The sequence below is a fragment of the Scomber scombrus genome, chromosome 20 (assembly GCF_963691925.1).
Source record: "Scomber scombrus chromosome 20, fScoSco1.1, whole genome shotgun sequence".
Lineage (NCBI taxonomy): Eukaryota > Metazoa > Chordata > Actinopteri > Scombriformes > Scombridae > Scomber > Scomber scombrus.
This window is the reverse complement of record NC_084989.1, coordinates 12074370-12086933: the sequence shown is the minus strand read 5'-3', so window position 1 is coordinate 12086933 and position 12564 is coordinate 12074370. Positions and strand designations below refer to the sequence as shown.

The 12564-nt window shown below is 40.0% G+C and overlaps 1 protein-coding gene across 1 annotated transcript in view; it reads left to right on the top strand.

Annotated features, from left to right (window-relative positions):
* The first annotated feature begins 1527 nt into the window (after window positions 1–1527).
* Window positions 1528–12564, top strand: part of sema5a (sema domain, seven thrombospondin repeats (type 1 and type 1-like), transmembrane domain (TM) and short cytoplasmic domain, (semaphorin) 5A) — an 88651-nt gene continuing 77614 nt past the window's right edge. The window contains exon 1 of the mRNA XM_062441578.1: window positions 1528–1675. Coding sequence (XP_062297562.1) covers window positions 1528–1675 — 148 coding nt within the window. The remainder of the gene's footprint in view (window positions 1676–12564) is intronic.

Here is a 12564-nt window from a genome sequence, read left to right as displayed (position 1 = left end):
ATTTTGTGCAAGCCCCAAGGTCATGAGGCTTATTTATATAATAAAGGCAGAGTAAACTTTCCATTTAAGAAGAAAATGAAATAAAACAACCACACTCACTAGCATTAGGGTTTTCATTTGAAAGCAGGAGTAGAGAGTTGCCTTGTGTTCTATCCCGGAGCCACTCCAAGCTTTCCAGCACCGTACATTCAGAGAGAAAGAAACAAGGTTTGTCTAAGGAGAGCAAACCTTCACTTCTTCTTTCTTTTTCTTTATCGCAATAGCCTTTTTTTCTCCACATTTTGATGCCTTCCTACAAAAAACACATTATTAATAGTTTCTGCTCATTTGCAACTGTGCACCTACCATTCACACTAAATCAAGTCTGTCATGGAGGGAGGGTTGTTCTGTTCTTGCTCTATACAAAGTGCTTTTCTTCCACTGACTGGACAACAGATAAAAAGCCCATTTCACATGCAATAAAATAATAAGAATCCGGTTCGGCTACAGTACACATTTTCTGTTAGGAAAACACTTAAACAAAGGCAAAATGGTCCTCATTACTGCCACTTTACGGCTCAGTTCTTCTGTATCTTTACTCACTCCACCACACTGCTGTTCAGAATGAGGTATATACTGTCAGGAAGGCTTATTCTTCTGGCGTGCACAGTGTGAATCATTCTTGGTAATACCATCACATAAATGATTAAAAAGTAATGATGTAGATGGTCTAGACTGCTCATCAATTCACCCCCAAAAAGAAAGAAATCATGAGCAATTGAGTTGTGCAAACTGCTTTGTTTTTCTTGCATCAAATGACTTTTCTGGGAGGCATGAATGTGCTATAAGCATTATATAATAATCACATCCAGCAATTTGAGGGTTTTGCTGTGAATAAAATATATCAGAATCACAGCAGCTATAGGATTTAATTGACCAACAAGGAGTTCTGCGCAGCTCCATACATACAGTATATCAGTCATATATACACACAATGAAATAGGCTCTTAAAAATGAATGCACACACACAGCAACATCCAACGACTACTGTCCTTCATCAAATATAACATGCACAGTATATCAGACACTGGACGACACACACACACACATACACATACACACACAGTGGGTGTTTGAGGTAATGCAGAACCGTGTCTGATTCATGCACAGGATGTCAGAGGTGAGAGGTGTGAGGTCTCTGGGTGCATACACCAGCAGCGGTGCTCAGCATAAAACTCCCCACACCCCCCAAAATCTGTCACAATCTCTCTTCTTTGCACCTCTCTCCTTCGTTCTCTGCTTGTGAGGATTTATTTTTACTGCTTTTCATCTCCTGCACTGAATCCTCAGTGATCGCAGCGATACAGAGGTGTTACACTGTAGCAAGCTTTTCAGCGGCTGGATTAAAATTAAATGTGAGATAAGCCTTTGTTTAAACCCAAATCTGTCGTCTTCTCTCTCTGTCTCTTGTTGTATCTCTTCAGGTGTGTCTCTCCAATGCTCTTGGCCCCTGAGGCCTGAGGAGAAGTGAGCCAAGCCCAGGCCTCCATGGGACGTCCTGTTACCCAGCATGCACTGCTGCTTCTGCAGTGCATGCTGGTCCTACGGCCTGGTGGCGTGGCTAGTAGAAGAGGGCCAGTGCTGCTGCCTGAATCGCCCTGTCACAAGACAGAGCACCCACTCATCCCACACTCAGGTAGGTTTCAAACAAACACACACACCAGACTGAGACCACTGAGCAGGCTCGTTAAGTTTTGATCTCGCGCCAAAATTATGTGAATATTATCTGAATGCGTCATGTAGTTATTTATACCCTTTTCTCCATACATTTCTCCCACACTTACATATATATATATGGCCAGCTTCTGGATTGTTTAATCACCATTATGATTGTTGCTAAGAGACATATACTAGGTATGTGCATTGATGTCACTGAGGCTGATGTGAGATGTATCTTGATGCATTGCCAATGATCCGATGCCTTAAAGATACATATGAAGCAACTACCAATATGATACGATTCACCCTGATTTGATTCAACACAATGTGATTCAACGTGATACGATGCGATGCAAAACAATGATGCAATGCATTTCAATATTGTACAGAGTATTAATTTTGCTTCTTAAGCATACAGTGAATCATAAATTAACTAAAAATGCGTCATTTTTACTTTATTCGTTTCTCTAGTGCTGCAACTCAGTAATCATCTCATTTATGGTGTTTCTTTTTTACCTCTAAAAAAACATTTGGACCTTTCACAAAGAGCCCTGAAGGCATAGGGCCTCTACTAATAATTACATATAAATTAATTGGATTTTACTGATGCAAAGATGTTAGAAGTGATGTATCACAAGTTTATCCCAAATTATATGAGGTGCACAGTTTTTTAACCACAGCAGATGCATTGAGAACGCTTAGGGCAGTGCACAGATGCGAATCAGTGAATCTTCCTTTCCCTAATATTACTCTTGGACCTTTGTTGTTGCAAGTAAACTGATCACCAAAGAAAAAAAAGTAGTTCATTTTCTACGAAGTAGCAAAAGTGATTTGGAGTAAAACAGTATCACTTTCTAGTTAGGACCTTCTTATATTCAATCCTTGAAAACACAAAATTCAGGCTTTTCAGGCTTGTTCTTTGTGATCAGAATAATATATATCACTCATTACTTTCCTTTTTCTCTTTTCTTCTCATCCTTTATTTCCTCCCTGTTCTTTTCTTCACGCACAAGCAGACACAATCTTCTTTGTACGTGTTAACTACATGGCGGTGCAGTTCTTAGATACAGTATGTATACTACATCAGATTTCATTGCCCTTACCCTTGATCTTACATTGCTATCGAACAACTAAACTGCAATGAAATGCTGTGTGGATGAAAGTATCAATAGCAATCAATGCAGTTCTGTCTACCCACTGCGGAGTAGCAAAATGTCATTGAGCTGTTTTCAGTCCAGCGAAATTCCAGTCAGATAATCACACAGCATTATGTCTGAGGAGAAATTGACTGGAGGACCAAGGTCACTGCATGTGTGCAAAGATCAACATGCATGCCAAAACTCACATTCTGTGTACTGTACTGCTCTCCCTCTTCAACCATTTTTCACTCTCTCAATGCAGCTTCCTTCCATCTTTGTCACTTCATTGTTAGCTGAGGTGGCACTCTTCCCTCTGCGCCAATTGAGTGTAATGATGATGACTAACTGCCCAGCTAACACATCATGTTAGGTTGGGGGGGGGCGGTCACACACCAGGTCTTGGGTCATCTGTGGTCAATGCGTTTGCATTCTCTAATGTACCAGAACGGCCCATTAAATTCCAGTGACTTAATGGTATGGTTGAAATATAGGAACATTAATAAAGAGGGTTGACATTTCAGTTAGTAATCAAGCATGATTCACTAACACAAAGCTTTCTGTACAGATTAAAAGAGAGAGGAACTCAGAGACTTCACGGTGTCTACGGTTCATTGTCTGAATGATCTGCTGTGAGGAAACAATGACACAGTTTCTTACTGCAGGGGAAGTGGATAAAAGTCTCTGCAGTGGACAAATATTTGATAGTAGTCGATACTGTACTACCTGATACTATTGGTTTTATTTGCATGTATTGAAATAGTCTACAAACTTTGCTGTGAACAGAAGTTTGGCTTGATCAGTTACTTATACCCCTGTTCACACATACAGGCTCTCTGTTGTGTTTCGCAAGCCTGAAGCTTGGGGGCACATTTAGCATTGAGCCTGTAATTTACATACTGATGGGACAGTTACTTTCCCCGGTTGTCACTGCACCAGCGTACAACATAGTTGTTCATTTCAAGAGCAATGTGTTTCCATACAGCTTTTTTTAAATTCAAGTCCTGGTATTTAAAGTTTTAATATAGTGAATGGGGAAGCCATTGAATGTGATGATCAGCTTTTTTCCTCCTTTGTTTGAAGTACTTTTATGTGTTTGAGTGGGGAAGAGAACAAGTGCTTCTGGAAGTTTTTGAGTTGCATTGATGCAGAAACCAGTGCAGCATACATGATAATTCCATTACACTGGAAAGTCTGTTGACCCCAAAAAGTTCACCCAAAGCTGCTCACAAGGTTGTTGACTGTCAACTCATCAATTATGTTGCTCTGGTTGAAACACTCTACAGCCCTACAGACTTTGCACGAAGTGTTTTTTTTTGTTTGTTTGGGTTTTTTTGCTGTAATGTGAAAATAGATGACGTTTTTCAACCCAGTTTTACCGCAGTTCGTGAAGTAGTCACAAAATGTAAGCTATTGATTTGTGTCCATGTGCTCAAATTTCCATTTTTTCCGTGTCACTCAGCACGACTTTCAGGTTTAAGTTTTCTGGAGAGGGAGCACAGAAGCTGTATTATTTTTTTGCTTCATTTTTTGGTTGGGAAATGGTACCATAGTAACAGTTGCTGAGGATCATAGGTAGGCTAATGTAGCTGCATCCGCTATCACCCAAAACGGCAAACATTTAAAGTTAAAATAATTAAAGCCAATGGCCATACCATTTACCCATTGTTTAGTTATCAAAAACACCTTTGTTTTGTGTTGAGAAATGTTGAGAATATCATTAAAATAAAAATTCAGCTCTTGCTGGCATCTTGACCATAGTAACGAGGATCATGGGTATCCACTTCCACTATCATCTGAAACTGCCACCAAAAAAAAGAAAGAAAGTTATTTCTCAGAATCAAAGGTGAAAGAATTAAAACCAATGGCCATAACATTCACCCATTGTTTCGTTGAGTTATAAAGGACACTTACATGTTTTTGTGTTGAGAAATGTTGAGTAGGGTTAGGTTAATAAAATCAGTGAGTTATCCGGTCTGCCCACTGATAAAGGACAGATAAAGACACAACAAAGATAAAATCTCCTGGTTAGCAATCAAGTAATATAGGAGTTATATTTTCAAAATTTAAATTAAATGTAATAAAAAACAATTTAGCTCTTGTGCTCTCGATCCTGAAAAATATGTACAATATTTGCTGCAGGTACGAAAGGTACTTCCTATTGAAATATATTAGTCTGAAAGTCATGCTGAGTGACACAAAAAAATTGAAACATTGCGTCCATGGACATGAATCAGTCAATTCATGACTACTTCACTAACTGGCATAAGACTGGGTTTAAAGTTTCCCTTTAACAGAAGTTTTATCATTATACTTTGTTTACTTCCCTCCCAATGTTTTTTATTCTCACCATGTATAAGAATCAACACCTTTACAGAGCAGCTGCTAATTCCCCTGGATTCATGAAGGTGTCCATTTATCTCTGCCTTCACAGTTATATTTGCCTCTGTTTTTTAATAACTTTCCTTTCATGGCCTGATGATAGTCTTTGTGTGGTTTTAACACATCTCATTGTTCCGAGTTGTGCAGTACACAAAGCTTTTTTCCGAGACTGCCAAATTATAGCCCTTGCCTTTTTTTGCAATAAACGCAAAAAAAGGTATGAGTCATTACAGAATATGCTGACACATATACGTGTACGCTTGCATATATATACGCACAAACAGTGTGTGAGTGAAGAGAAACATCTCGTTAAACCTATTATCATTCTCTTTTGTGAGTCATTGTGCTCCATGTAATGTAGTGTAATCCCTGGTTGTTGAGAATGTGCAGTGCCAGGCTGCCATGGCTCCTCTTCAGCCGAGCTGGGAGGACTACAAACACATTAAATATACCCCTGTGGATCACAACACACAACATTCCCACTCTGCTCAGGCAAACCTTATCCTTTTGGACATACACAAACATACATTTAGAGCCTTGGCTTGAGTGTTAAGCCCCTTTCATACATGCAGACTATCCCTAAACTGTTGAGGAACATATCCTGCATGGAATGTGTGAATGGGAGCAGGGATTGATATTCAGGGAAATCTGTACGGCCAATTTCCCACCTCAAGGCCTAGCGACATTTCAGGGAAAATGGCGGTGCAGCTGTGTTGTGAATGAAAGCAGTAACATTGCAGGGACTGGCATGTAAATGGTTATGTCCATCACCGAAAGACGCTTTCATGTGGCGCGAGCAAACCACTGGTGGCTGGTGACTCCAAAAATTGGGGAGGACTACAGAAGAACCAACCCACAGTGTCATGTTATTTTACAATAGTTGGCTATTCATCTCTACTTTCTTATGTTCAAGTTATGTTATGTTCAAATGCAGGCAGTGCAGAGACCTTTAGAGGGGCAGGTGCTCAAAGTTAAAAAGGGAAGAAGATTTTAAAACACCAACATCATTTATAGCATATCTTGTTTAATTATAGCAACCCACATAGCCAACAAGCTGATGTCAACTCATCATTCATGTCCATAAATGGTCATCCGCTGCTTGACAACCTGATATTTCATTCGGATTTACTGTCAGCAAACTGTTCATATTGTTGCCTATAATTCAGATGGGTCATGACCTATATTATCTAATATTTCTCTATTGCTGGTGTAATTTCTTCCATCAGTTCTATTAATGCTCAAGCTTAATGCTGTACAATTCATTTACTGTCTATGTGATTGTTATGTTTTTTTTCAAACCTTTATCTAAGTGACCAATTAGAATTACACACATTTTTTATCAGTTCTATCTAGTTCTCAAAAAACACATTAGTTTCGCACATTCTAAAATAATATTCTTCAAGTATGAGCGCTTTACATATACTTATGTAAGTACTGTATTTTAGATAATTTATTTTTGTTTCACACAAAGATGATAAGACACCGAAAATCATACATTCAATCATACATGCATACAATTTTTGTTCTATGAAAATCTGACTGCACAAAAGCTAACAACAGAATTTCTTTGTTTTTTTTAAACATTTTTTTTATTTTAATGTCTGCTGTGGATTTGCAGTGGGTGAGAGGTGTGTGCCAGGTCTCAATTGGAGTCCCTTCCACTTTTCTGGCTTCCTCAACCCCAGAAAGTGGCGTGCTCTTTTCCAGGTTGATATGTTATGCATCTGTTCTGGGAGCTTCTCAGACACTGCAGCCTCCTCCGGAAGTTCGAGAGTCTGTACAACGGGCGGGGAATCTGTCTCCTGATTGAACACCTCTTCCTCTGGTGGCTTCTGTTCACGCCTGGCTCTCTTCCTGCAGGGAGGCTCATGGTCCTCTCTCTCTGCCTCCAGCCTAGCAAAGAGTTGATGGTTGAGTGTTACCTGTGCGTTTAGCTGAGTTTTCAGCTCCTCCACCTCTTGCCAAAGAGACTCCTCCTTCACCACAAAATCTTTCTGCAGGACTGCCACCTCTTCTGCCATCATTTGATGTACAGCTTCCTGCTCAGCCCTCAAGTCCTCTTTCATTTTGTCTTTCTGAGACTTGATTTCTAGGTCAAGTTTTTGTTGAAGGAACTCAACCTGCTGTCCAAAAGTTTCACACTTTTGGCTGACCTCTTCATGTGAGAGCTTGATTCTCTCCAGTTCTTGGTTGAGAAGATTGTTCTTCTCCCTCTCTGCCTGGAGTTCAGCCTCAAATTTGTCCTGGCTGAGAATATGTGCCACTTTCAGCTCCTCATAATCCTTTTGCAGCAGTTTCTTTTTCTTTTGCTTGATTTTATCTCGGACCTGTGTGGCAATCTTGGTAGTACTGATGGTGTTATTGTCAGTGTACTTTCTCACCATTTCCAGCTTTTTTCGTGTTTCCTTGTCTTTCTTTATGAACACGTCTTTCAGATGTCTTTGGTGAGCTAACTGCCTTCTGGTTTCGTCCAACTCTTGGCTGAGTTGGATTCTCCCAGCCCTCTCACCCATATGGTCGGCCCTCTCTTTACCCAGCAGGTCTCTGAGCTCCAGAATTTCTTGATGAAGTGCATCACGGTCCATCAAGGCCCTTTGCAGAGTCCTATCTCGTGCCTCCTGTCTTGAGGTCCTCTGCTGGTGGAGTCTGGCAGTCAAACTTGCCACCTGTTGGCGCAGAGACTCAACAAGGTTTTGTTGGATGTCCATCTGGGTGATGAACTCCCTGCAATGATTGTTGGCCTGTCGGGGGCGAGTCCGGAAGTCACAGAACCTCGTACGGTGCATGTTCTTTGTCTGCTAAATATCAGTCTCAGTTTTGCTGTCTTGTAAAGACACAGTTGTCTCTGATGATCAGATGTAATCTGTATCAGTAGTCTGCCTCCTGTTGTGGCTTGTTCAAGGCTTGGGAATGATCAGCCTGGTTCCCTGGTGCCTTCTAGAACTGCTTTGTGACATCACATTTCTGAAAATGTCCTAAAGCAAAGATTGGAAGGATGTCATTCTGTTTTGATTTGATCTTCTTTTTCTCCTCCTCCTTTTTCTTCTTCTTTTTTGCAAGTTTACATTCAAAATCACAATGGGATTCCAATGTGAACACAAGGACAGCCCCACTTTGACATTTAAAACAGGTATAAAACATGTAATTTGTTACAAAACAACTGCATTAAAAAACACTTGATTTTTTTTCAAATGTAAATATCTCCTTACTCATGTTTTTGATTTTATTTATGATGTTTGAATGTCCCTTTTTTTGTTAAAGATTCCACCGATGTTACAAATAAAAATTCTACATGATTGAGGCAAACATATTTTTCGCCATATTCAATGAATATGAGTTTGACTTTGAAACCCCAATACAGACATCCCCACTATCCTGGAAGTTCCAGGAGTCTCCCACATATTGATAGCGGCTCCCTGACGCCCACAAATGAGCAAATGAGCTAGCAAGCAAGAGTGCGCACTAGAGAGTGACTTGAATGTGTGTAAACTTGACATCATCTGCAAAAAAATGTGCAAGCTGAACTACTAACGGGTCGCACTGAGGTTTGTGTCTTTCAAAAGTGGAGGATAATATGTGCTGTCCATTTAGTACGTTTGCCATAATTTATTTAGCACACGCATTGTGATTTACCCATCCCAAAGGTAATTTTGCTGGTAGTAACTGCTTCTATAAATAATACATTTGAAAAGGAGGTGCTAACCAGCTATCCACAAAGGACTATTGTTCTTGTGTGGTGAGGAGCAGACAGAGGTACAATGACAGAATACACACAGAACAGGTTTTTTCCACCTGTGTTAATAGTTTTGGAGCAGAATATTTCTGGTTTTAGTAGCATTGACTTTGTCACAAATACTCTCCAATATAGCGTTGTTTTCTGGTAATATTTTTTTTTGCTGTAACTTAGTTTGTTAACCTCTTCCACTAGAACCTCTAATTCCATGGGATCAAATTTCATTTTGTGTTTGTGGGCTTTCTGCTCTTCCAAACTCTCTGTGGCAGGAACTATTTACGCATGCAAAACCCTCATTTAAATACTGCTGTCTGCACCTGTTGTCATTTGTGCAGTTATTCTTAGTAGATCACCCACAAAATGCACACTAAGCAAATTTAGAACCCTTTATTTGGGATCTTAGTAAATCAGGGCCAAAGAGTAATAGAAACAGGCGAACAGCTAGCCTGGCTCTGTTTAACGGGTAACAAAATCCACCAACCAGCACATTTAAAGCTCAATACATAACACATTAAATCCACAATCTAACACATTTTTGTACAGCCTACAGTGCAGTTATAACATGCTCATTTGTGAGCTTTAAGGGTTTAGATAATATTAGGCAGACAGAGGAAGGCTAGCTGTTGTGTTTCCAGTTTTAATGCTAAACTTTGCTAACCTCCTCCTCGCCTAGTCAGTAAACTAATGCTTTAAAAGAAAAGGTGACTAAACAATTGGTCAGATTACAGAAAATGTGATTATTGAATGATTATTTAAGTCATTTATCAAGCATAAAATGGCAAACACTCTGGTTCCAGCTTCTCAAATGTGAAGATTTTCCTTTTTTTCTGTTTTATATCTTTGCAAATTGAATAGTTTGAGCTTGTGCACTTTTCCATGGGACAAAACAAGCAATTTGATATTACCTTGGGCTCTGAGACATTGAAATGGGCACTTTTCACAATTTTCTGACATTTTAGAAATTAAACTATTAACTGAAAGCAATAATAAATATACAAATCAAAGGTCTTTGGTATTTCTTCTAGCTTGAGGTGAGAAATTGTGGCTCAGACTTTTCAGTAGGGTGAGGGTTGTAGGAAGTAAACAGCAGAATATTTTTCTTTCCCTCAGTAGCCTGTGTCACTGGACCTTTAACTACACTACTGAGGCTGTTAGGTTCACTGAAACAGCTCCAAGGCTAAACAAAAAAACAGGACTTAAACAATACAGAGCCCAAATAGTAGTTATGAGCCATCATGGGAAACCGAGGTCAAGTTTTGTCTTAGTGTGTTCCAGTGACAGCGTTTCTTTCTCTCTGTGTGATTGTGGCCTGACTGTGGAAGGGTGTGTCTCACATTGGTTTGACCCCACTGGGGATGGTGGCTTTCTGACTTGGCACAACACTTGGCTGACAGAACTGCTACTGTGGTGCTATGCTATGCTATGCTATAGTCTAAAGACTGCTCTCTGTTTTGTATAGTGGTTTTAGAAATATAGGGTTTCAGAAAGAAAGTACACCGTACAGTTCAGCAGCAACAGAATAGATGTTTACTCAAAACGTATACTTGCCATGCTTTTACAAAAACAGGTCTCAATATAGCTTCAGCAGAGGTCTAATGTAAATGTATACATATAGAATTTTTCAAGGAGAGATGTTGGAGGACTTCATTTCTGGAAAAGGATATGTTTTGGCGAAGGTCTGCATTTTTAGTGTTATTGTAGTTAAAAGCCCCAGAGATATACTGTATTAATAAAGGGTTACATTTAACAAGTGTTCCTGGGTGTAGGCTTGACAGCTTAAAGGTTATAAACTGAGGTGTAAACAATGCTTTCACAGGCCAAGCAGAGGGCCATGTCTCTGAGGAGGAGAACCAGCAGACTTGTTTTACAGCCACAGAACCAGTTTAGCTTTTATCATCCCTGAACGGCTAACACATCGTTAGAAAGAGGAGAGTCAAAGCAGGAAAATAAACAAATGGCCTCATAGCATTCATAAACAGAATAGGCAACTGGAATCAGAGATCTTTTAATTGGTCATTTGGGGATGATTCCTTTTAAACCTAATACCATCTGAGGTCTTTAGAACTTAAATTCCACAACATTATCTTGACTATGTCCAAGGTCAACTAGGTTTAAGTCATGGTTTATTTTAATGGATGACAGGCCACCAATGGAATGAAGATTTGTACGTCTTTCATTTGCCCCTTTGCAATGAAATTCCCACATGACATCCCTACATTTATATTTTCTTTTTTCCCCCTTTTTTTCAAATGGCCTAAAGACATTTGGTCATCCTGTTAAAAGGCTGTCTCTTCTCCCGCACCCCTAGAACCAAACAGCTCTGCTCTTAAACACACATTAGATTTAAATATTTTATTGCACACTTATTTGTGGCTTCACAGTGGTTTGCTTTGCATGATTCACTTGCTGCCCGCGAGGGCCCTAGCACAACCATGGTAATTTAATTCTGAAGACTTTTAGCTTGTTTTTCTTTGCTTGAAATAACATAATAGGAAGAAACCTTGGCGCACAAAGATTTTAACTGACCTTGCTTTGCTTTAGATTTTTCAAACTTAGCAGGTGTTTGCTTTTACGTCTACTCGGCCAAATCGTTTCCTCGCATCAGCTTGACCAAATAGTTGCAATTCCTCTGCTGCCCATTACCACAGAGCTGCATTTAGAGTGAATTGGCTCTTCATTTGTGTGAGCGCCTGCTGCCACACTCTATTTACACCACTCACAGAAAAACCATTCATGTTTCAGAATTGGTTCCACATGTTGCCATTGTTGCTAGCCTGGCAGTACTGGAGAGCGTTAACTTTGAGCGCTGGCAGATGGAAGACTGGCGTGGCCTCGGATGCTGGACGTAAATATTTATATATCCTGTCATTTTGTCTTTGTGTCAACTACTCCGTGTCAGAGTGAGGAATAACAAACGGGATGTGAGTGATGGGGTGTTCTATTTTGAGGAGGGAGACAGGGGTTAAGGGGGTAAGATGGGACCCGATGGGAGGGGAGGGGGAGGGTTGTATCTGTGTGTGTATGTGTTGGCTTCGTGTTGGCTCGGAGCCTTGGCTGCTTTCTGAATTTTCGTCCTAATCCGTGTGTTTGATTCTGCACGTGCGTGTGATTATGCCTTCGTCTCATCGGAAGCCAATTCCCTGATTCAGGCAGCTGCTGTACAAGCATGACTGTGATGTGATTACATTATCACATGCATTTAAAGTATATCTGATATGAACCCATGTAACAGGCAAAGCAGATCTGAAATTGAGGATGTGAGGTGGGGAATGGTGTTCTTAGAGGTTTTTTTTTAAAGATATTTATTTGCTCGGGGTTGTCCTACTGTTTCCTGACTGAGCTTAAGATAAGGTGGATTTGTTGACTCTGTGTGGGATCTTAAAAAACTCCCTAGGGTGCCCCTAAAATTAACTATTACAGCCCCCCAAAAAACAAAAAAATATCACATCAAATCACTGTGATTAACCTCTGTGATGAAGCTAACTCATTATCTTGCAATGCAGCCTTTAGAAATGTGTCCAATCGTGCCACAAAATTGCCTCTCCACATCCCTAACCCAACCTGTGATCGTGCTGAACCCCATGAGTTTGACTTTGGGAAGCTCTGTATATTTAG